The following is a 24,669-nucleotide window of genomic DNA, read 5'->3' on the forward strand; positions in this document are numbered from 1 at the left end:
GCCAAAAGGAAACTGTGCGTGTTCCAGTCTATTAATTGTTAAATCTCCAAAGCCCAAAGGTGGAATTGAACCTTGGCCGTGAAGCCTGAGTATTGTCAACCGGACATTAGACGATATTCCCGGGGGAGTGCATGCCCTGGCGATGGCGACAGTCTTCGGTAACTCGGTCAGCATAACCCTAAGGGGTTTTCTTGACCAACCAAAAAATGTCAGTCTAAAATTAGTTCAAGTTCCAGTCTTAAGTCTCTGCTACTGCCCTGTGCATCATCATCGCACTATGGTTCCAATTTGTATGAAATACAACCCGAGTAGACTGAAGAGATGTTGCCAGACTTTCTACTGGTGCATTATGGTACCTAATGGTATCGCTGTAATACTGAAATCGTACACAATCTGTACATTCCAATCTAAATCTTGAATATAACATCCTAAATATAATATACGTTCGTGTTAACGATCAACAATCTTTAAGATCAACCAGTTCTTACGATGGGCGGTGCCTTCGGACGTCAGTCTAATAGTGAAAATACAAGTCAACAATATTAATGATACGCTGCCATTTCACATACCCAAACAGTGGAGCGATGCAGGAGAGTGGCATTAGAAACCGTGGCCGAATCATGTGGAAGAGTATGGCATCTATACAATTCCCTTATACAGAACCGTGATATGAAGCAAATTAATCAAAATGTAAAATGACACAGTAGAGTATGGGACACTCACGGACAAACTTGTATCAGACATGTCATTGACATTCTTGCAACAGGAAATGACATAATTTGTTGGAATGACACTGATTGATACGAACGAATTAAATAACAACCTCATTAATGTTAGTGGTACGTAATCCTGATATAATTAGGCACAATGTCAAGAAAGATAATATATAAAAGTCGCAATTGAAAGTTTCAAAGTTTCTACTTGTAATAAAAAAAATGGGTCAACAAACTGTCACAGTATTTTCACACGTCGAATCCACCCATTTGGAAAGGTGATAGCGGGTACCAGCCACATATCTGATAGCCGGAGCATTCACGAACGGACACCATGGAAATTTGATTTTTAAGTCAACCCTCGGAAATCTGAGGCGCGAATCCTTTTTCAACAAAGTACCAACAGCTGATGCAGTGCTTCTTTGTAAGCTTTTAAGGCCATTATTTTTTGGAGAATAATTTACCTATCCCAGATCTTACCTTTAACCACGTTTTGTTATGTTCGGTCTGAACGCGCTTCCCATAGCGCCGATCTATTGGCCATTCCAAATGAACATTACAGAAAGAGAATGACAAATTAATGTCAGCAACTCGACATCATTAATCTCTGAGACGTTCCTGTTGACGGATCCAGTGGACGGTACGGGAGTTTCCCAATCTCATCCATCTGTTGTCGACTTCTGAATAGATGGAAGTTTTCTATCATCGTTGCATGTAAACTGATATTCACTCTCCAAACATTGGACATAAATGGGATATTAAGAATCAGACACATTGATGGAGCTTTTTTGAAAAACATCCGACGGTTTGAAATAAGAGAAGTCTATCCTTGAACAATTGAACCTATGTTTAGCTTTCTGAACGGGAATGCCATTACTTAGAAAACTTAGAGCACAACCAATACAACCCCCTCAACCAATAACTATGTACTTAAACCAAAGGATGCCTCATAAGTAAACTTAATCGCTGCAGCTCGCAAACATAGACAAACATGGAAACAAGGGTGCTTGTTTTAAGTGTGAACCAGAAACACAAGGACTTAACCCATTTAGTTATACTCTTCCACGATTAATGATGTCAGTTCTTGCGCTACCAATCCCTATAGCACACGGAACCTACGGCTAATAGTGTTGCATCTGAAGGACAGAACAAGTATGGTAATCTATTTTGCTCGAAGACACAAGTGCCATGTCCGGGACTCGAACCCACACTCTGCTGATAAGAAACACCTGAGCACGAGTCTGCGCGACCTACATGTCATGACACAAAACGACATGACACGAGTTTACTTACAGATTTATTTACATAATGTTGTTTTATTCTTGTAAATCGAGTGTTTTAATATTTGAATCATAGAAAATTTAAAGTAGTTGCACCATAGAACACTGGGGAATTTAAATATTTATCAATTTGTCAGTTCTATTTCGGGCGAGACTGGCATTGGAGTGCCGTTTGCCACGCCGTCTGCACAACATATCCATAGTTATTCACAAATGTATTGGCCACTAACTTGTCGTACCACTCTTCCTCTCTATGTAACACAACTTTAGCAATAGTTTTATTAACAAGTCTTATTATTATTATTATTATTATTATTATTATTATTTCCTTCACCGCCTCCAAAGTTCTCAGTAATTTCAGTATAAGGGATGTATCACCACGCATTGGTACAAACAATAAAGTCAAGTTACTCCCGGGCCGATACTTGGCGCAAGTAGGCCGGTGGTTATATACTCTGTTTAACCTTTTGGCATTAAACAATTGAGATTGTGTCTATTCCTCCAGGACAGGATGCCAGTCCATCTCAGTTTACTCCCCAGCTTCCACCGGCATTATCTGTACTCCTTGGTGAATAATTACAAGCATTTATGATAAAGTGCCAAGTTCAAGGCTATACACGTGTCTCTCACAGTAATATGCATACCTATTGCACAATATTATTCTTGCAGGCATTTCCCACGTGTTGTGGGACCGTGTTGGTAATTGGTCTTTCATTTGTCCACATCTTACACTAATTATGCAGATATTTCCCCCTCCCCAAACCGAAATGCCGTAGCTCTTTTTATTTCTCTACTTCTTTTGAGTGTTTGACAATTCATCATTTTGTAATCAGACCATTCCTGTCCATTACAGCTTACCTCGTACATTGAGGTTGTCCATGCTACCCGAACAGGAAATTCATTTATAAGACTGTGAGTTGAGTTTGTCACCGCCGGACGCACAACGTGCAATTTGAACTCAACCTTCGTCATTAACCCTCAAGTCTCACGGGAATTCAAGAAAGTTTGTCCAATCAAAGCATAGAGTAGGTCTATGTCCTTACTTTAGGATCAAAGGAAGGCTGAGTCAGTAGACGCCCTCACAGCTCAAAGTGTGGGGATGCTTGGCCGCAAGTACAGTGGGCCCACCGCTTGCATGTATTGCCAACATTTTCAGTGGGCCCACCCACAGAGTGACTTCAGTGCCAACGCATTTATAACTTCGCTGTCACACTTCGAGGCTTGTGAATAACGCCAGAGAACAGCCTCAAAACCGACCATCGTTTTGGGCGCCATCAGTGGTCTCCCATGCCTATTGTGACAAACATTCAAAATACCCCTTCTACTTCTGTAAAGATGGACGCTAGTAAAAGTGCCAGATTCTGTCGTCTTCATGTTTTAAAAATGATGTAACCGTCACGGTGATGTCACGATTGAATAACGCGGCGGAAAGAAGTGAATACTATACTAATCGGCATATGCCTTATGTCACGTGGAATGGAGAACAGTTCCTATTAAACATAATTTGCCGTTTTCGAGCATTAAAAAAACCACCGCAGTGAGTCGCGTGATATAGTTAGAACCACTTTCTAATAATCACGTGACCTTCCGAATTAGTTTTACTTCCAGCCGTAGAAAAGCAAAATAATTTGTGAACCAAATTTAAATATTTATGTTTACATTTATTCATGAGTAAATGGCAAAAGAACTGGGCTATGTATTAAGATTATGGATACAAAAGAAAAAAACACTGCTGAATTTATTTCTGTGTGGCCGAAGTTCGGTACAAACTGGACAGCAGTGGAAATGTGACATGCTTACAACTCACAAGCCTGGAATGGAGTTCATCGCAGCAAACCCAGGAAAACAAACAATTTTGCATTGTATGGAGATTGTCGGATAAGGGGAAGACCTTAAAACTTTACAAGCTGTTATTTTTTATAATAATTAATTTGTTGAAATTGTATAACAAAAAATGTTACAGTATCACTGTCTTGTTGCCTACATCTGATGTAGGCCTACTAGTATTGTCGCACGGTTTTTAAAAGTCGATGTCCGTTTATTTATTTGTAACGGTTCAAGACGCCCTTTTTCATTTGCAAAGGTTCAGCCATCGGCAGAGAGTAAACAGGAAGATACATTGTATAACAATTGTTTTCCTCTTCGATAAAACATTACTTCTGAATGCACAAGTTTACTTGACCGCACCCCCGGCACACTCTCTCACAGCCGCACCGCCATAAACAACAAGCACTCTGCGTGTCCTTGTTGCATGGATAATGGTGCTTTTGAGTTATTTTATCAATTTTGTTTTGTTTATCCAACCCTGCATGTATCTGTACTTGAATTTTACTTAGGATTTTGATCACATAGGATCGTTCATTGAGAAGTGAGTGTAATAAGGTGAGTTTGATAATCTGACTGCGTGGTGACACAGTCGGACTTGAACCACTCGTCAAGAGGCAATGTGTAGTTGCACACACTCAAAACGATAGATAGATTGGTTACCGGTCACTGAAAATAACCACAGGCTTGTTCACGTACCTCAATGATTCTCTGTAGTATGTACAGTAGTGTATTTTAAGTAGTAATATTTATCCTGCTGTTTGTTTGTGTCGAAACCGGAATGCAGCCGTTTATCACCACAATCTCATATCAGGGTAAACCTCTACTAATCCCTGTCCTATACCGCTGAATTCACAATTTCTAGAATCATAATACCGTAATCCTAATTGTCGATATTTTTCATGGAAGTATGGAAGTATGTGTATTACTTAATTTAATTTAATGAATTGTTGGCTCTTGTTCTTCCTCCATGCACATGATGCATCCAAGAGCCATGGATTGCTCATATGGCTCTTGCCAGCTTGGCGTTAATTGTACGCCCCCCCCCCCCCTTAATGGGACTTTTGAGTTCCCTTGATGGGAAGAGCATCTAAACAATCAAACCCTGGAATGTTCTGCACGCCTCAATTGCAAGGATCATCATGTATTTTTCAACGACCCTGTATTGTCGGTAGGTCACGACTTTACGCACAATTGGTATGTGGGCCAATTAACAACGAGTACACTCCATCGTGTTCTAATTAGTTCACTACACACACATGAATACACAGTCCGCAGTTTGTTGCACATGTTCATATATCGCCCTCGTGTTCACTACATTGGCACTCTATAGGGGGAATCCCGATAAGTACATGAAGTGTGTTGCAATCCTAAGTTATTGCACACTACACGTGACGTTCACATTTTCCTTTATTATTTGCTGTTTAGGATTATTGATTCTCTGACCATCCCAGCAGTGTCATCGTACTACAAAATTGTAACATCTTCAGTAATGGCGTTCTACCACGACCACCATTACGAGTTCGACCACCACAACCACCACTACAACCACCACTACAACCAGTCCGATGAAGAATTCCATCATGACCTCTTTTTGAAACGACGACATACTATGCATTGGATGCAGCATCCATGGATGCAGTTAGTAGATGCTGCTGCTTATTTCGACCGTGTTGTTGCCAACTTCTTCGCTTCCATAGTCGCACAGGGACATGGGAAAGTTGTGGATAGACTCCTCCCTTGTTTCGATGCTATTTCGACCATCTACAGACAGCAGTTACACGACACGGACATAAGGTCGGACTGGGGTGATGGACATAACCGATGTGCTTATACCTACCGCTTCTTTGCCCTACATTGCCATCTCGTCTACCGCGGTCTGCAGATGGCCTTGTTACCCAATCTACAATTACTTCGGGAGACGTGGAGAAACTACTTCTCACTTCGAGTATGCTGCATCGGCGGAGGGCCTGGCTCCGACATTGTTGGATTGACAAGGTTTATTCGAGACAATGACCTGTTTCCAACGTGGGGACTTGAATGCTCCGTGTTTGATCTTCACCCAGAGTGGGAGAACACTTGGATGGGAATCAGCAAAGCGAACCCACCCGGGGAGTTCCCCGTTCTGTCATACCTCCCGGGAGACATCACTCGCACCTACCCACCACTGAGCCCAAGAGGGCGCCTTACAATACAGTCTGCTGACATCATCACCGCAGTCAAGGTGTTTTCATCCGTTGTTGCCTTCATGAAGAAAGATGCGTTGCATGGCAACCTGCTAAGGGAAATCTTCCAGGAAATGAAGCCTGGTGCGTTGCTCTTCTACATTGATAACTTTTACAAGAATGATCATCGAGCGTTTCAAGCCATGGCTTATGGTGGAGGGGTAACCGAGCATCTGTTCGAGTGGCATGGAGAGATGAACTACCCAGCAGAAGTGACCCACTCGGAGACCATTAACCGTATCATCCAGGGGACAGGGTTCAAACCCCTCGAACGCTGCTCTGTGTCTGTCATGCTCCTAAGGAAACCACTCACTGGGGGATACATGTAAACTCAAGCAGATTTTGAAAGTGCCACTCACCGAAATGGACGCCAACAAAAACTCTAACTCAGAACTTTGCCAGCTCATGAACTGTTCGCCAATATCATGCCTCATCAACAAAATGAACACTCAGAACTCACAGATCCTGACATTTAATATATTATTAAAACCATACTATTTAATTTCGAAACCATATTCATCCATGCCTAAACACTGCAGGTAATGGGTTCGTTGGTCATTATTGCTACACAATGACATGTTTTGAAACTCAGCCAGACTTGATGAATGTATCATGAGCTGTTTCTTTCGTAGACAATCTCGCCCAAGAATGGAAGCCCAGAAATACTCAAACTTGTAACTAAAAATGAAATCTCTACCTTAATTTTGAGAGTATTGTTCAAGAAGTAAACTTGTTGTGCTTGCAGCATTACCTATCAACGGTATACACGAATGTACACATGTAACTCAAGTTGAGACATATTTAGTAAACTCTAAATATCAGCACGAAACGATTTGCTTTTGCATTTTAATATAGAGCGGGATGTTAATATAACATTGGTTTACATTTTGTAACAACAACCCAATATTACAATATTATTTAGTTGTTTCTGTGCGCATTTTATAATTGATTTCTTTAAAATACATTGTAACTTGATTGTTGTGTATCGTGCACTGATTAATGCTATAAATTGAGATAGCATAAATACGGTGAGTTAAGAGTAGCAACTTATACAATGTGCGTATGCAAGGAAAATCATTCGCTGAAGATAAAGCAGTCTGTAATTCGATGTCAGAGCAAAATGACCGAAACGCCGAGCAAAACAAACCGGTTCTTCTGAGCCATCACTAAGATTTTACAAGGTGTCGCCGGATTCGCCGCAAACCTTTTTACTTTCATCATCCATAGCCTTTAATAATAAGTCATATCTCTTAATAATAAGGCATATCTCTCAAGTCTCATTGCAGTGTACAATCAACTTTGAATACAATATACAAGTATTTTCATTATCCTTAAAACAAATTAAAGTGAGTTGTTTATTTTTTCGGAAAATAAACGGGTTGGATGATGGTACTCCTAAAATCAAAGTTGAAATATTCTTTCAAATGTGTAAAATCCTTTGATTATTTTATTTTCAATCAAAATTCTCTTGACATAAAACTGTTATAATTTTATAGTTCTCACGTTCATTTTGAAGGGCAGTGTATACCTTTGTGGCTTTCAGAACCGTTCGATGGTTTAATAAAACGTTGATAATAATATAGTAAACAATACTGACACTTTCCCGTGAAAATTCATTTTCAGAAGTAGCGTTTATAAAATACCACCGAGCCTCGGGAGCTGTTGCGCTGTCTACGCAGGAGGAAGAAACCGTTCGTCCCTAGTTGGAATTAAAGATGGGCGTATTAAAATGTCGGCGTATCCCCTAAGACTATTCATTCATATAAAAAAACGATAAGCAAATAGTGTTGTATTACCAGCCACAATTACATCAAAGGGTCACGTTGCCTTTGATCGGACGAATTGGTCTATAAAAAGCGTTTATGACCGGTTGTTATAAAATGCACGCTTCGAGAAAGATGTAAAATGTAGATCCACACAAATGCGCCTCGAAATTGCTTGGTTTTTCATTTTACATCGTCGACTTACACGGTCGGCCATTTATGGGAGTCAAATTTGTGGCTACCATAATGGCCGACCGTATTAGTTCGCAAACCACGCAATTTCGAGGCATATCAGGGTAAATCATTGTGTTCTACATTAACAACATCTTTCTAACCATATGCATTTTATAACAAACTATTTTTATAGACCAACTCGTCCGATCCAAGGCAGTGTGTCACTTAAGTTTACATTGTTGTTGATGGTGCCCTGCTCAATGTTTGCTTTGCAAAGATCTCTCTAGTAGTGTTTTTTGCCTAACAACTTAAATTAGGTCTAGTTATTTCAACGAGAAGTTTTTGTGTGTACGGCGGTTTGATGCCCTGAAAGTAGGTTTAGCGCCCTCTATTGAATTGTGAACTATTGTTACAATCGAGATAAACGCCACTACACTGCTGGCATAGAGTTACTTGTTATTTTTCGGATCCCATTCTATTTACCAATAATAGCGAAATTATTCATTTGGTAATTAGCACTAGATTTGTACATATAACCTCACTATGAACGTACAGTTGTAGTTATATTTAGGCAATGGACAATATTGGTAATTACTAAAAATAATTATTATCATTAACCTGTCTTGATAACGAGTAATGGGGAGAGGTTGATACTAGTATAAAACACTGTGAGAAACAGCTCCCTCTAAAGTGACGTCTTTTTCGAGAGAGAAGTAATTTTCCACGAATTTGATTTCGAGACCTCAGATTTAGGAGTTGAGGTCTCGAAATCAAGCATCTGAAAGCACACAACTTCGTGTGACCATGGTGTTTTTTCTTTCATTGTTATCTCGCAACTTCGACGACCGATTGAGCTGAAATTTTCACAGGTTTGTTATTTTATATGCATAGGTTGAGATACACCAACTGTGAAGACTAGTCTTTGGCAATTACCAATAGTGTCCAGTGTCTTTGAAATCATGGGCAAACAAAGGACGCAAGCAGAAAGGATTGGACTTCAAGATATAATTATTTTAAATACAAACATTGTTATAATTGTATTATTCCTCCATGATATAACTGCTATTTGGTCCACGTTAGTTTTATGATGGATGGAGACCAATAGGTCTACCTCGATCCTACGGTTTTACCATTCCGCCTTTAATGGAGTCCCATTCAATGAATAAAAACCTCAGGGCCGGAAATGTTCCTCGGAGACAATAGTCTACCTAATTGCCTAATTTGTTAACGGGGTCGTGGGATTCACCCCTTTCACAGTTGGTTCCCTTTATTCTCCCTCGTTTGAGGTACCGAAGGGTATTCTTTCCTGTCACTGCTTTGAGGCATTAAAGCTCGGTGGCGGTAGGAATTCAACTCAAACCGCACTCCTTTCACCGAGTGCCTTTGCTTCGAACCTGGCACCCAAACTCCTTGTATCAGAATGTTTGTGTCCAAGGGACGTTAGGACCGTCCCCCTTTTATCACAAAGAAGGTGATAGCGCACATTCTATACAATCTCGGCCTGTTCTGTTATTAAAGGACTCCATCCGTGTCAAAGTTTTAGTTACCGTCACAATGGATGAGCGTGATTGTCTTTTCAAGAGGAGTTTTATGAATTGAAGCAAACCGCAACAATTAGTCCTAAAGACGATTCATTTACTGGGGTCCGTCGGGAAACATCTAAAGGAATACTGCCGTCTTGGCAAAATGAAAGACACAATAAGGTTTCGTGCTACTACAGAGTGTGAGGAGCCAATTTTCACGATACAACAAATAAAAGAATCGTATTCTTGTGATTTGGTGACCCATCTATTCTACCTCCATGATCTAACTCGGACACTTTCCATAAAGGTGCCGCCCTTTAACGTGACCAGTCATTCCACTTTGAACTAATGTATTAATAAACCGCTAAAGAAGGGTCCTACTAATCACCATAGGACCGCTAACGTAAGAATGTGTATTGGCCCACACACCCTTCAACAGGTATTGCTCAAGTTGGAGCAAGGTTTCTGGAGGAGTTCAAAACACCAAAACTCAAAAGCTTATAGCAAATCCGGTCTCGTTAATTGACGTGAAGAACTTATTATATCTCCCTTCAGTTTGCACAAGCGTCATCGCAGCGTCATCTTCGTCACATTCGCAAGTTAAAAACGTAACACTTAACTTACGTATCATTGAGATCAGCTTTACATACACTGGACACCTCAAAGTCTTCTCACTTGGTGTATCTCACAATGTATCTTAGCCAAATTCATTCCTCCATGCTCAGCCGTTTCTCACAACAGTTCTCCATTGAATATTAATTTTGGTTTTTACCCATACACCAATGTGTGTTAGCACTATACTCAGTACTTACAGTGCTAACACACATCGGTGTATGGGTAAAAACCAAAATTAATATTCTTTATCCCCGATGCAAATTTAACACCAATTATAGTTCTCCATTGCTTGTGACCAAGTTCGTTTTAATGCTAACAATATTTAAGTTATTGCCAATAGTGTCCACCTTATGTTGTCAAAGACCATTATTATCACATGGTGTACTTCTAGAAACTATTAGGCTCCACGTGGGGTCACACCAAACACCGACAATACACTCTCACGACAACAATTATTTTTAAATCACTTTATTAAAGGAACACGTTGCCTTGGATCGGTCGAGTTGGTCTTTGAAAAGCATTTGTAACCGTTTGTTATAAAATGCATATGGTTCGAAACATGTTGTAAAAGTAGAATTCAATGATCTACACAAATATGCCTCGAAATTGCGTGGTTTTCTTTTTACCTCGTCCAATAACACGGTCGGCTATTTATGGGAGTCAAAGTTATTCCTCCATGCTCCCATAAATGGCCGACCGTGATAGTTCGCGACGTAAACAAAAAACCGTACAGTTTTGAGTACTACTTGTGTGGATCATTATATTCTACTTTGAAAACATCTTTCTAACCATATACATTTCATAACAAACGGTTTCAAACGCTTTGTATAGACCAACTCGTCCGATCCAAGGCAACGTGTTCCTTTAAGTCAACCGTTAAATATGTGCACGGGGGTCATATGCACCTAAATCACTTTCAAACTGTTGCAAAAATTGTATTTTTTGAATTGACAACCAAATTAAACATTGACTTATAATTAAAACTTTGATGATACATTTAAATGTGACTAAATATGTGCAGGTCATACCAAGAGAAATGCGTTGTTCTTAATTTTGAGATCATGGCCACGATTCAACACCGAAGATCGGGATGTGATAGGTCATGATTATTGTCTTTTCTACATATTATTCCCTTTAGGTCTAACATTTTTGATCGGTATGTACCGTTGCTAACAGTGCACCTCGCCACTACGTGAGGTTATGACCCGTGACCATTGTCGGCCACGCACACACAAAAACATAAACCCACACCGGGCGCGAAATGTTTTCTTGTTTTTGTCAATCACTCTATAAATTCAATAAACCGTCCACCATGGACTACTTTAACGGCGACAGTCTACTAACAGCAGGCTGTACAAAGTTCGAAGATTATCCTTACGCGCAGTGACTCGTCTTGTTTATCAAAATGGCGACGGATTGTTGACAGTCTTCGTGAAATCTTACAACACATTCACGTTTCATTCATAGGCGACAGTTAAGTTATTAATTCCCGGATATTTTGCCTATCCAGTTTATTTAATAGCCTGCATACTACGTTATATTGTTTAACAATGTTGCTAAGAACAGGAAGTGGTGGACGCAAAAAAGATAAAAAGGATCCGGTAAGTAATTATTAGTGCACGGCAAAAATAAATGTGTTGTTTTTGTGTTGGGGCTGAGATTGTGCAATGTCAATCGCAGCCGTCGTGACTCTGCAACTGCAACAGTTTTATGCATGAATGAACTTCGGTTATAATGACTGGTGTTATGGACACATTGTCTACCTACCATGGACGGTGTACCATTAGGGCCTAATACACACATAGTAACTAGACATTTGTCAAAACTCTTCCTTTGTCGATTTAAAATTAAGTTCAGTGGACCATTATAATATTGGTATGGTACTTGGTAGCCTAATTACTCAAAATAATTATTAGCATAAAACCTTACTATTACTTGGTCGCCAAGTTGGTGATGCGTAGTGGGGAGAGGTTGATGGTAAAAAACGTAAGAAATGGCTCCCTCTCTCGAAGTGACATAGTTTTCGAGACGGAAGTAATTTTCCATGAATTTGATTTCGGGACCTCAAGTTAAGAATTTCTGAGGTCTCTTAATCAACCATCTAAACTCACACAACTTCGTGTGACAAGGGTGTTTTTTTTAATTATTATCTCGCAACTTCGACGAGCAATCAAGCTAAAATTTTCACAGGTTTGTTATTTTATGAATATTTATGTTGAGATACACCAAGTGAGAAGACTGGTCTTTGATAATTACCATTAGTGTCCAATGTTTTTAACAATTACCATTAGTGTCGGACAGTGTTTTTAACAACTAAAGGCCCAGTCACACAGGCCCCGATAACGAGAACGATAACGAGACTGATAAAAATGCACGCTCGCGATTGGTTGAATTGCTCCACGCAGAATATGCCCACGCTCATTCAACCAATCGAGGGCGTGCACTTTTTTCGTTACCGTTTTCGTGTTCGTTATCGGGGCCTGTGTGACCGGGCCTTAACTCGGGGAAACTCGTTTCGTTACTTTTGGGTTGGGGCTTGGTCACTAGTTTGTTTACTGAGCTGAGTCAGTATTTCCCCCACTGACCATTGGACCATGGTCAGTGATGAGGGTTGATATTAAATGTTATCTTATTGTAATTTAAGGGCTCTTTGAATGAAACACAAGTTTTAGTTTTAAAATAGACGTTACATAAGTTAATTACTTAATTGGTTAACTTAGTTTAATAAATGCATTCAATTAAATTCAAACTAAAATTTATTCATTGTGTGGTTGGCCAATCATTTAATCATTGCAAACTTTGCAAAACAAAAATACCAAAAGTTGAACACGCTTATCATTAGCATGCATGAGCCATGCCAAACAGCCACCATTGATTGCCATACAAAAAAATAGTACTTTAGAAAACTGAAATTGTTGACAAACAGATTTACAAACTGATCTTAAAACAATCTTAAATTACCTTAAAGGTAGGGTCATTGTTTCAAAGGTTTTCAAAACTTGTTTCAGCTGAATACATCGCCTACTTGCTTAGAAAACAGTAAAAACTGTCCACGGTATTTTCACAATATATACAATCCATCCACATTGAGCGATTCAACAGTATTTGTGAAAGGACACCAACCCTCAGAAATGTTTAAATGATTCGTGCTTTAGGGGGGCCTTTTTGTTATTTTGAGATGTATTTCATTCTATCCCATTTCTTTGCGTTTTGTAGCATGGACCAGGCCATGACACTGATAGGGGTCGACCGTGCATGAAATGTGGAGATAGATGTCCAGGACTTGCTCTGCATTATTGGCGGTAAGAAACTTCACAGTTTTCTTCTTTTTATTGGATTATGTAATTTGTGTTTCTCTAAATGGCAATTTTTTGCTAACTGTGCAACCATACCACATAGGTTGTTTGGATAAGTCAACTGCACTGGTGGAATGCATACGTATCAAGGCTTCTTACTCATGCACCAGATAGTGTATCAGGCTAATACCAACAAGTTGCATGAGGTGGCCAGAACTTGACATCCTATTTTTAAAAAGTATTAAGATAGCACCATTTAGAATGCCCTGGACAGGATGCAAAACTTCCACATTTTGGATCAAAACTGTTGCCCAACGGCCACAGTATTGAACAAAAATGGTGTAGGAACTTTGACACAAGTGTTGAAATAAAACTCAATTGCATTCATCAAGTTCTGAAAAGTAATTGTCCGCCAGTTAGCAGCGGTTTTCACTTATTCTACCACAATAATCACAAAGAGGAAGGTGCATTCTTTAAGTTTGACACAGTGCAATATTTACAATTTGAAAGGCCACCCGCTACGGACAAAGAAGTTTACCTTGAGTGCTTGCCATTTTGTCTAACACAGACGGTTATTCTTTGACTTGTTGGAGATGGCATTAATCATTGCGATTATGACTGCTTTCAAGTGTCTGGGTCCAATAGTCAATTGGAGTTATTGTCTCGTTCCTGCGCAACAATTTTAGGAGCGAAGTGGCATAGCATTCTTGTTTGACTTGATACTCAATGTTCACACCGTGTTTTTTTTTTTTCCAGTATCTAAATCCAAACTAAGGTATTTATTTTTAAGGGAAATCTTATGAACTTTGGAAGGTTACTACGTTTCAAGCTGACATTGTCAATGGATTCAAAGTAAACATTACATTTTACATCCTTTATTCCTCCAGATTTATTAATTCGTTTATTATTGAGTCAAACATTGGGCCTGAAATTTCATCTTTGAGAGGGCAAGGTCATTTTCAGTTGAAAAATCTATTATGTCTATGATTCAAGCCACTACATTGAAAAAAAAACAATTATTTGCTAAATTTTCAAGAATTGTTCCCTCTTAAAAACAAAAGTTTTGAAGTTCCTTTAGTACTGTGGTTTAGTCATGGACTTTGTGCAAGAATGGTACAATGTACTTTGGTCCTGAAGTAGTCAAGGCAGTTTTGTATTGAACTAAGAGGATACCTCTCTATGAGTAGGTTTATTGGCATGGGGGAATTGCGCCATTGACCAAAACAGTATTTGGCATGTGCTTTTTTTTTCTTCACAGAACTTGGAGAAAGTTCTGAGTAGCATTTCCAACACACATCGATTATTGGAAAAAAACAAAAGAAACATACATGTATTCTCTATCCCTGATGCAAATTTAAGATCTATTAGACGACCCAAGTTCATGGTAAAATTAAACAGTTTGTTGTAATACTTTTTTTTTAAGTTGCGGGTACAGAATGCAATCACCCTGAGTAAGTAGAGACTCAATTAACTTTAATTTAGTTAACAAATTAAAAGCAAAACTTGGAGGCCCAATTTGTGAAATCCCATGAGGGTTGAATCGTTCAAATCTACTTTTAACAATGTGTTTGATGTCCCAATACATCTTTGGTTACCATCACCACGATCCCATTCAATGCTGTAGTAAAATGAAATACCTGTGACTCCCAAGTTGACCAAGGGGAAGCTTGTTTACCACCTAGCATCGCACTATGCCCCATGAAGCTGTCAAATTACATTATATTCGCCAATGGCTCTTTTATTAACTAAATGAATTTTCCCTTGGAGGCATTGCAGTGACATGGTTATGACAGTTTAACCTCAATAACAGCACTCTTTCCTTCAGGACTTTATATGAATAACATTAAACATTTGGCATAAATATAAACATATCAAATTATTATCAACTGATAGTTTGAGACTTTGATTTCTTTGAGGTATGGTTTTGTCATTCTGGTTCAAGTGGTAAAGTTTGCCAATCAATGTGTTTTGAAACCTCATGTGCAAACCATCTGTGTGAATTTAGTGACACACTCAATGTTTTTCTTCTCCACTAGAGTCTGTTTTGTGCCAGTTATGTTGGTTCAATTCAAGCAGCCATTGGTTTATATTGAATTTTCTGAGGTTTGTTCACTGGTTTTAGTTCAATGGTTGGATTTTCATGACGCCCGCTTGGCGCACTGAAGGATTATACAGTCATCGGTTTCCACAGTTCACTTAAAAAATGCAGTCGTAAATGTTGCTGTACTTTGATGGACATTTCTGCAAAGCATTATCTTTTAATAACTTTGTGATTCGATCAGGAACCATTCTGAACAGTTAAAACCTTTAGATTTCAGTTCAAACGGCACAAATTCTCTTTGTGTCTGAGGACAAAGAAGGACTATGCGGTTTTTATTGTGATGAGGAGACACACGTACTCCTGTTGGATTTGTGCATATTGATGGATTGAAGGGTTATGACAATTCATCCAGAAGAGTTGACAACATTGGAAGTGTTATTACATTGTGTCATTCAAGGTTACACAAACCCTGTGCGTTTGCCCATAGATAATCTAATTGGTTATTGTATGAAATGTGTAATGTGTTTTTTTCTGTGTTATTTTGTCATTAAAGTGTTCATTTTCTGTAAATTTAAGTTTCTTCATGTCATAGAACATGTCATTTTAAAGGAACACGTTGCCTTGGATCGGTCGAGTTGGTCTTTGAAAAGCGTTTGTAACCGTTTTTTATAAAATGCATATGGGTAGAAAGATGTTGTAAAAGTAGAATACAATGATCCACACAAACATGCCTCGAAATTGCGTGGTTTTCCTTTTACCTCGTCGACTAACACGTCGGCCATTTATGAGGGTCAAACTTTTGACCCCCATAAATGGCCGACCATGTTAGTTCGCACAGTAGAAGGAAAACCACGCAATTTTGAGGCAAACTTGTGTGGATCATTGTATTCTACTTTTAAAACATCTTTCCAACCATATGCATTTTATAAAAAACGGTTACAAACACTTTTGTTTTGACCAACTCGTCCGATCCAAGGCAACGTGTTCCTTTAACGTCCTAGTAGTAAATCAGTCATAAACCCAATTTCCCAATATCTTCTCCTGACATTGGCTGATTTTGATTGGTTTACTGCTAAACTCTGGAGGAGCTGTACTGTAGTCTGAATTTCAGTGACTTGTCAGTTTGAAACTTATCAGGTTTTTTGTGTGTGTGATTTGTACTAAGATTGTAAAAGTTGAAGAGTAGTTGACCCCTGACCTCTTGTTTAAAAATGCAATGTTGAGACTGGAGATACACTTTGGCTACTTTAAGGCAGTGGACACTATTGGTAATTACTCAAAATAATTATTGGCATGAAACCTTTCTTGGTGACGAGTAATGGGGAGAGGTTGATGGTATAAAACATTGTGAGAAACGGTTCCCTCTGAAGTGCCATAGTTTTCGAGAAAGAAGTCATTTTCCACAAGTTTGATTTCGAGACCTCAGATTTAGAACTTGAGGTCTCGAAATCAACCATCTAAACGCACACAACTTTGTGTGAGAAGCGTAATTTTTCATTCATTATTATCTCGCAACTTCGATGACCGATTGAGCTCAAATTTTCACAGGTTTGTTATTTTATGCATATGTTGAGATACACCAACTGTGAAGACTAGTCATTGACAATTACCATTAGTGTCCACTGTCTTTAACTAAATAGTTGATAATTTGCTAGCGGTACAGAACTCCATTTTACTCTTACCCAATTTGTGTTGGTGAAAGGGTGAACATTTTTCAAACTAAGTATTGATTTATGGCAAATGGTTGCAAGTTCATAGCATTCTAAACTCAGGCATGTGATTCATCAGGTTTGTATCCAGGAATGTCATTGCTTGACCTTCCTGTGTCTTTAGACTTTCTTGAGAGAGGCAAAACTTGCCTAGTTTTGAGCTGCCAACCTTTCCGTCTTGCAGTCAGGGAGATTATTGGAAAATGTCTGGGAAATATTTTGTTTAATTTAACATATTAACAGTGAAAAAAGTTTCCATAATCTGTTCTTCAGAACATGAAAAGAGAATTTTCAGTGAACTTTCTGAGAATCAGTGGGAGTTTGAAGCTCTGTCTGATCGAACCTTCAGATTTCTCTCTATGGCGATGTAGAGAGGCTAGAGAGGCCAAAACTCTCAAATGCTACATCCTGGTCGTTCATTGGGCTTCATCTCAAATGCTACATCCTGGTCGTTCATTGGGCTTCATCTCAAATGCTACATCCTGGTCGTTCATTAGGCTTCATCTCAAATGCTACACCCTGGTCGTTCATTATGCTTCATCTCAAATGCTACACCCTGGTCGTTCATTATGCTTCATCTCAAATGCTACACCCTGGTCGTTCATTATGCTTCATCTCAAATGCTACACCCTGGTCGTTTATTGGGCTTCATCTCAAATGCTACACCCTGGTCGTTCATTGGACTTCATCTCAAATGCTACACCCTGGTCGTTATTGGGCTTCATCTCAAATGCTACACCCTGGTCGTTTATTGGGCTTCATCTCAAATGCTACACCCTGGTCGTTCATTGGGCTTCATCTCAAATGCTACACCCTGGTCGTTCATTGGGCTTCATCTCAAATGCTACAACCTGGTCGTTCATTGGGCTTCATCTCAAATGCTACATCCTGGTCGTTCATTGGGCTTCATCTCAAATGCTACACCCTGGTCGTTCATTATGCTTCATCTCAAATGCTACACCCTGGTCGTTCATTGGGCTTCATCTCAAATGCTACACCCTGGTCGTTCATTGGGCTTCATCTCAAATGCTACACCCTGGTCGTTCATTGGGCTTTATCTCAAATGCTACACCCTGGTCGTTTATTGGGCTTCATCTCAAATGCTACACCCTGGTCGTTTATTGGGCTTCATCTCAAATGCTACACCCTGGTCGTTTATTGGGCTTCATCTCAAATGCTACACCCTGGTCGTTTATTATGCTTCATCTCAAATGCTACATCCTGGTCGTTCATTGGGCTTCATCTCAAATGCTACACCCTGGTCGTTCATTGGGCTTCATCTCAAATGCTACACCCTGGTCGTTCATTGGGCTTCATCTCAAATGCTACACCCTGGTCGTTCATTATGCTTCATCTCAAATGCTACACCCTGGTCGTTCATTGGGCTTCATCTCAAATGCTACATTCTGGTCGTTCATTGGGCTTCATCTCAAATGCTACACCCTGGTCGTTTATTGGGCTTCATCTCAAATGCTACACCCTGGTCGTTTATTATGCTTCATCTCAAATGCTACATCCTGGTCGTTCATTGGGCTTCATCTCAAATGCTACACCCTGGTCGTTCATTGGGCTTCATCTCAAATGCTACACCCTGGTCGTTCATTGGGCTTCATCTCAAATGCTACACCCTGGTCGTTCATTATGCTTCATCTCAAATGCTACACCCTGGTCGTTCATTGGGCTTCATCTCAAATGCTACATCCTGGTCGTTCATTGGGCTTTATCTCAAATGCTACACCCTGGTCGTTTATTGGGCTTCATCTCAAATGCTACACCCTGGTCGTTCATTATGCTTCATCTCAAATGCTACATCCTGGTCGTTCATTATGCTTCATCTCAAATGCTACACCCTGGTCGTTCATTGGGCTTCATCTCAAATGCTACACCCTGGTCGTTCATTGGGCTTCATCTCAAATGCTACATTCTGGTCGTTCATTGGGCTTTATCTCAAATGCTACATCCTGGTCGTTCATTGGGCTTCATCTCTCGACTAAGAGGATATTGTTTAATCCAAGGTTCAGGATTTGTCTTTTTAATCGAGTCTCACCCCGGTGAAACTGTCTTCTCATGGATCAATATGCAATGTTATTTTTACTGCTGGCAGTTTGGATAAATTCACAATAAACTCAAATTCAAGTAGATATACACATGGTGTGTTACCACAAACCAATATACTGTACATTGATAACTCGCCATACAATGCCTCAAAACCCATGGACTCAAATTTGTATAAAGTTACATTGCAAATAACCTTAATTACAAATGTGTGGGATGATCTATACAAAAACAATATAGAAAGGTTTGCGGAAAAACCATGTAATGACTATCTCTAATGAGTTGGGGTGGTTCTGAAAAGAACCGTTGGTTTCAACTCGACGTTTCGATCAGTATGTTCTGATCGTCTTCTGGAGAATGCATGGTGTTACCGCAAACCTTTTTATATCGTATTTCCAATTTCAAATCCTACTTATTCAAAAACAGTTCCTCTCTTGAAGTCCTCTTGTCAATTATTTATTTATTTTAGCTGTAGAAACATGAAACTTGCATTCCCCTTTTGGCATAATATCATTCTAGTGATCCCATTGAGGTGTAGATTATAGGATTTGTGTTGTCACAGCTTATGAAGTCAGTATTCTCCAGTGACAGTGTTCATACATCTTGACCCAAGTCTATTTGCTCATGACAATACACTCTACTATAGGACAAACACTCTGTTTACTCCAGTGTTTACTTTAGGTTTCGGTTATCCCATTGGCATTGGCTGAAGGGAGAAAAACTAAAAGTAGTTCCGTCTTTACGGTAACCCACTTATTTATAGTTTTATTGGACAGAAATTAAATGCTAAAACCGTCTCTGACAATGAGATTGAGTTAACAATTGTGCTGATTATATGTAGTATGTGTACATTTAATCGAAAATGGGGAAATTTGTTATGGGACATGTAAGCAAAAAGAAAAGTGTATCAGATATAAATGTGTTTCATGTATGCATCAAGAACTAAGTGGTTATTTCTCCTAGCATTGCCTCTTAACTTGCTGCATGTGTTGAAAGTATAAACAGCCCCCTCTTGTGTTGTACACAGTTAGTGGTGTCTTTGTGCTCATTGAGTGCCTGTTCACTGTATCTTCAAAGAAACATTGGTCCAAAACATTTCATTTTTGAGATATTTTGGCTGATTTTGGAATGCAAGATGTCATGAATGCTTCAATGAGGTGTCTCTTAAATTTTATCTTAGTAGATTTGTTCCAGTTCTGTTCTTAGTAATTTCAATCTTTTTTTAACTTACAAGTAGGTCTTGGCCAGAAATAGAATTGCTGCAGGCATCCTCTTTAATGATAGAATTTGGTACATACACAATGGTAATTTTTGGACTGAAATCTGATAGTTTAAAAAAGGGTAATTTTTCTACTGACTATCAGAGCCTAGTCATGGGCCTGTTTAACTCGCGTTCACGAACTGTACTAAAGCCACTGAGAATGGACCTGAACAATGTATTTGAATGTACGAAGACCGTAATCAAGGGATCTGTATGAAGCTGGAGTCATTTGTACCTTAAAATACACAAGTATTTTGACCCACTGCTTTCAATAAAACTCAGGTGTGTTGGCTTTGGGTCAACACAGGTGGTCATCGGTTGCCAGTAGTGACCAGTGGCATTTCCTGTCCATTCAGTTCAAATCATGTTTGGATAGTGGCTATCTGTAGTTACTCTACCTACCCTAATCATGGACTAATCGAGAATGTCTTTATAGTTGACCCAAGATACCATATCAGTTCCAAGCTCACAACAGACTTGGGAAGTATTTTAGAATGGATTTTTAAACTGAATGGCATGTATACTGTGACGTACTTCTATGGACTGATACATTAAGTCCCCGCCCACCCTAGCAACTGTCTGTCAACAGCATGAACATACAGTACATGTCTTTGCATGTCACACAAAATGCACATCTGATTTGAAACTTTGTTGAAATTTGACCGTTAGGTTTGGGTTCAACGTTTTGGAGTTTACACATAAAAATATAAGAATCTTGCTTTGCATGTGAATACAGCACAATGCAACATGATATGAGATTTGGGTTGACTGCGAAATGCAGCAAACTTCAACAACTTTGACCATTTTGCACTTTCTCGTATTCTCAGGTTTATGGGTTTCTAAGGAAATTGTGATTCAAGTATTTCAATAAAGCCAATGATAGAAATCATCAATCATGAAAATAGTTTATAGTCTGCTTTAAAAATCAAGATAAAGACACAAATAATTATTATTTTATGCAATTTTAGGATTGATTGACTAACCCTTTTTGAAATGACTTAGATACTTGTACAACTAAAAACAACCCTGTCTCCCTTTAATGATGACTTACTGTTAGTTTATTCATGAATTCAACCCTGTCTCCCTTTAATGATGACTTACTGTTAGTTTATTCATGAATTCAATTCATTTATTCTAGTTGTGAATGGCGTGAGGTGTTGTGTATTATGCATACATGATGTTAGAAGCAATCATTCATATTAGAGTCTAGTACTTCTCATGAATGTCCTTGCACTTAACAGCTCATCTAAACAGACCAGGATGATTTACAAACACATGATGAAAGAAAGCGCCGTTTAATTTAAATGAGAAAAAAATCACACCAGACCGCATGCTGTTCATGTCTGCTTTTTGATGGTTAATAAGGCACCTGACATTAGAGCTGTTCAGCAAAATGAAAGCCGTGTCTGGGTTGATGGATTTCATGATTTTCCACGTAAATAACCCATTAGTGAATCGCTCCTATGGACTATCCAGTGATTGCTTTTAGCAATGGGTGTTCTTAGATACTTACTGTGGAAACACTTTTAAGTGTCAGACTTTGTCAAAAACAAAACAATTAAAGAGATATCTGGCAAAATGGGTTATAAATGGTTGGAAGGGGAAGACTCTGGAGATGGTGTCTGTGTGGTTTTGGAGAAGCAATTATGTGACCTTGTTTGTTTGCTAGTACTTCATCCTCATTCAACTTCAAGGCCCACATTTGTTTTGTGATGCATTCATTTTCTAATAGATGTGTTATGAAATAGGGGGACAATTTCAAGTCTCTATAACCTCATGTTTAAATAGTGTCAAATGTCAATTCTTGTTATAATCTTTCGGAGCAAAATTTGAAACATGACAGGACAGGATGTAACAAAGGAACAAAACTGTAGACCCATAAAAAATACATAATTGATAGGTCTATCAGATGACATCTGCAATATGTCATTTGTTTGTAATTTGACAAAATATGCACTGGAAGGGCATCTTACATCTTAAACTGTTTCAACCTGAAGATGGAAACTTTCATGAAAACTCTATCTACTGAAAAATTAGTGCATCACAAACATTCGACTTTGGAGCCCTTCAGTATTATTTTCTGCCAAGTAATAACTAATAATACAAATTGCCTGGTGAAAGGATGACATGGTTGAGAGAAATAAAGAATTAAAACAACTAAGTTTGTGGGTACAACCACGGTTAAACTTTTCTTGATAAATGTTGGTTACAAGTGAGAGGTGTGGTCTGGCCATTAGAATGAGTATACTCTGCTCGTCTTCAGGAGAGTGCCTGCTGGGTTGCTGGTCTGCATAATTTGAAGCTGAAGGAGACAGTTATTGTATTTTTCATTCCATTTAGGGGTCTTTATTGTACGCCTGGGAAGACCTATAATTGTCCTGGAAAAAACTGAAAAATTGTAAAATGCTACGGTCAGGAATTTATTGGTCTTGACAAAACAGAATTTTGATGAGTTTAACAGGAGGGGGAGTGGTGTAATAACTTGCCATATTTAAGATGACTCCTCTAAGGTTATTAAAGTTTATGAGGCATATAATTGGGTATCAGTCTGATGATAGGATAAGGGGATGCCATGTGCTTCATTTCCCACGATGGTTGATTTGGGGGGGGGGAGGTTAGAAAAATTGCAAGTGAAAATTTGAGAACTTTGTAATTGAATCTGGAAGTATTTGGTTTTCTTTTATCTGTTTAAAAGCAAAGTACTAATAATAAACCAAAAGTGACAGGTATTTTGAAATGTTTCAATGGGAACTCTACTTTTCCATAAAATTACATATTTTTTTATATTTTTTTAAATCTTAATCCATTTTTGTATGCACACATTATTTCACCTTGTAAGGCTGGAATGCACGATTGGATTTCAAATCTATTTGCACAAAGAGCAGTAGTCTTTTTAGCTGGAAACATTTTTGTGGATGTTTTTTTTGCATGCACCTGTACCAACCCTATCCCAATTAAACTTTCATATGGACATTGATCAATTTATCTCTTTCAGATAATCACTTAAAGCTATGCCATGTTTGAAATTATCTGATGAGAAATGAAAATATTTGCAAAGGTTCCATAATTGGAAAAGGGATTGTAGAGTGTTTGTTTGCCGATACTTCATTTACACGCGAACTCACTCACTTATCTTGTAATAGCAGTGAGTCATGTGCTACACTCATCAATCTTTCCAACTCATCTGAAGGGAGGGTTAAACAAAATTAATAGACACAACAATTCCTTTGTGAAGTAATCATCATGACGACCGTAACACCACAAATAGCGGAGGGAATGAAAACCTTTCATCATTGGGTGGGAGACCCTGTGTAAATCTGTGGAACGTGACTCAAGTTATGTATGCTTATTGCCTCAAAACAAATCACTGTGGAATCCTTCTTGTTTTGTTTTGGGCTGTCCCCAGTGGGAGTTTGGTTTTCTTGTTGGTGGGGGATACACACATCGTTGGGAGCTAGGGGTATTGGGCAGGCGGCACCTGGGAATTGGGGGAATTCTTACAAGGGGTGTTTTTACCTGATGAGTTTTGGGATCGAAGTTTCTCTTTTGTTTGTTGGTGGAGTTCACTGAAGGTGGTGGTTTTAAATCTAATTATAGATTATGATATTTAGTGGAATGAGTTTTGCCAGAGGGCTTCTGTAACAAAACCTTGGTGTTTTCAAGGTTTTTTTCCAAATCGTGCCTTTAAACTGAATCCTTATGTGGTTGGTGCTCATTGATGTTTTGGAATTAAGAAATCTGTAAAAATGTAAGCATAGACCCAATGAAGGATTTGAAACTTAACATCCCAATTAGCGTTTTAGGGAATTTGCATAATTAATAAGCCTTCTCATCTCACTGCATCTCTTCAGTAATCCACAATTTATATGAATCTTTTAAGGTGTGTAGAACATTCTCAGGTTTAGTTTTTAGGTTAATGTAATGTAGTTCAATTACTTCCCTTTAAGCCAAGTTGATGACAGCCAAATATCCTCCTGGCTTAGGTTTCAATTTCAGAGATCTGTTGACAGGTGTATTACATATTTAAGATTCACCAAAATAGGATGGATTGGAGGTACTGGCTTCTGGGTCAAAGACATGGCTAAACTATGTGCAGGTATACAGGTCATCATTTGAGTGTCGGTAAAGTTAGTGATGGGCACACAAAATGATACCTTATTAATGTCAAGTTCAAACAGTGTGCTCTCATT

The 24,669-nt window shown here is 38.8% G+C and overlaps 2 protein-coding genes across 3 annotated transcripts in view; both read left to right on the forward strand.

The window, feature by feature from the left end:
* LOC139954203 (prickle-like protein 2) overlaps window positions 1-24,669 on the forward strand; it is a 102,091-nt gene that overhangs the window by 30,324 nt on the left and 47,098 nt on the right. The window contains exons 1-2 of one of the 2 annotated variants that reach the window (XM_071953916.1): window positions 11,500-11,718; window positions 13,334-13,419. In XM_071953916.1, coding sequence (XP_071810017.1) covers window positions 11,668-11,718; window positions 13,334-13,419 — 137 coding nt within the window. In that variant the 5' untranslated portion in view covers window positions 11,500-11,667. Of the gene's footprint in view, window positions 1-11,499; window positions 11,719-13,333; window positions 13,420-24,669 lie in introns of those variants that run through there. The other variant, XM_071953917.1, reaches the window with a different exon arrangement.
* Window positions 4,255-7,606, forward strand: LOC139954206 (uncharacterized). Its single transcript, XM_071953920.1, has 2 exons — window positions 4,255-4,375; window positions 5,246-7,606. Exon 2 carries the CDS (start codon window positions 5,310-5,312, stop codon window positions 6,369-6,371), a length of 1,062 nt encoding a protein of 353 aa, XP_071810021.1. The 5' UTR covers window positions 4,255-4,375; window positions 5,246-5,309; the 3' UTR covers window positions 6,372-7,606.

This window comes from Asterias amurensis, chromosome 2, assembly GCF_032118995.1.
Source record: "Asterias amurensis chromosome 2, ASM3211899v1".
NCBI classification, from domain to species: Eukaryota; Metazoa; Echinodermata; class Asteroidea; order Forcipulatida; family Asteriidae; genus Asterias; species Asterias amurensis.

Coding starts and splice junctions, on each gene's coding strand:
- LOC139954206 (XM_071953920.1), top strand. CDS start 5,310: ATGGCGTTCTACCACGACCACCATTACGAGTTCGACCACCACAACCAC.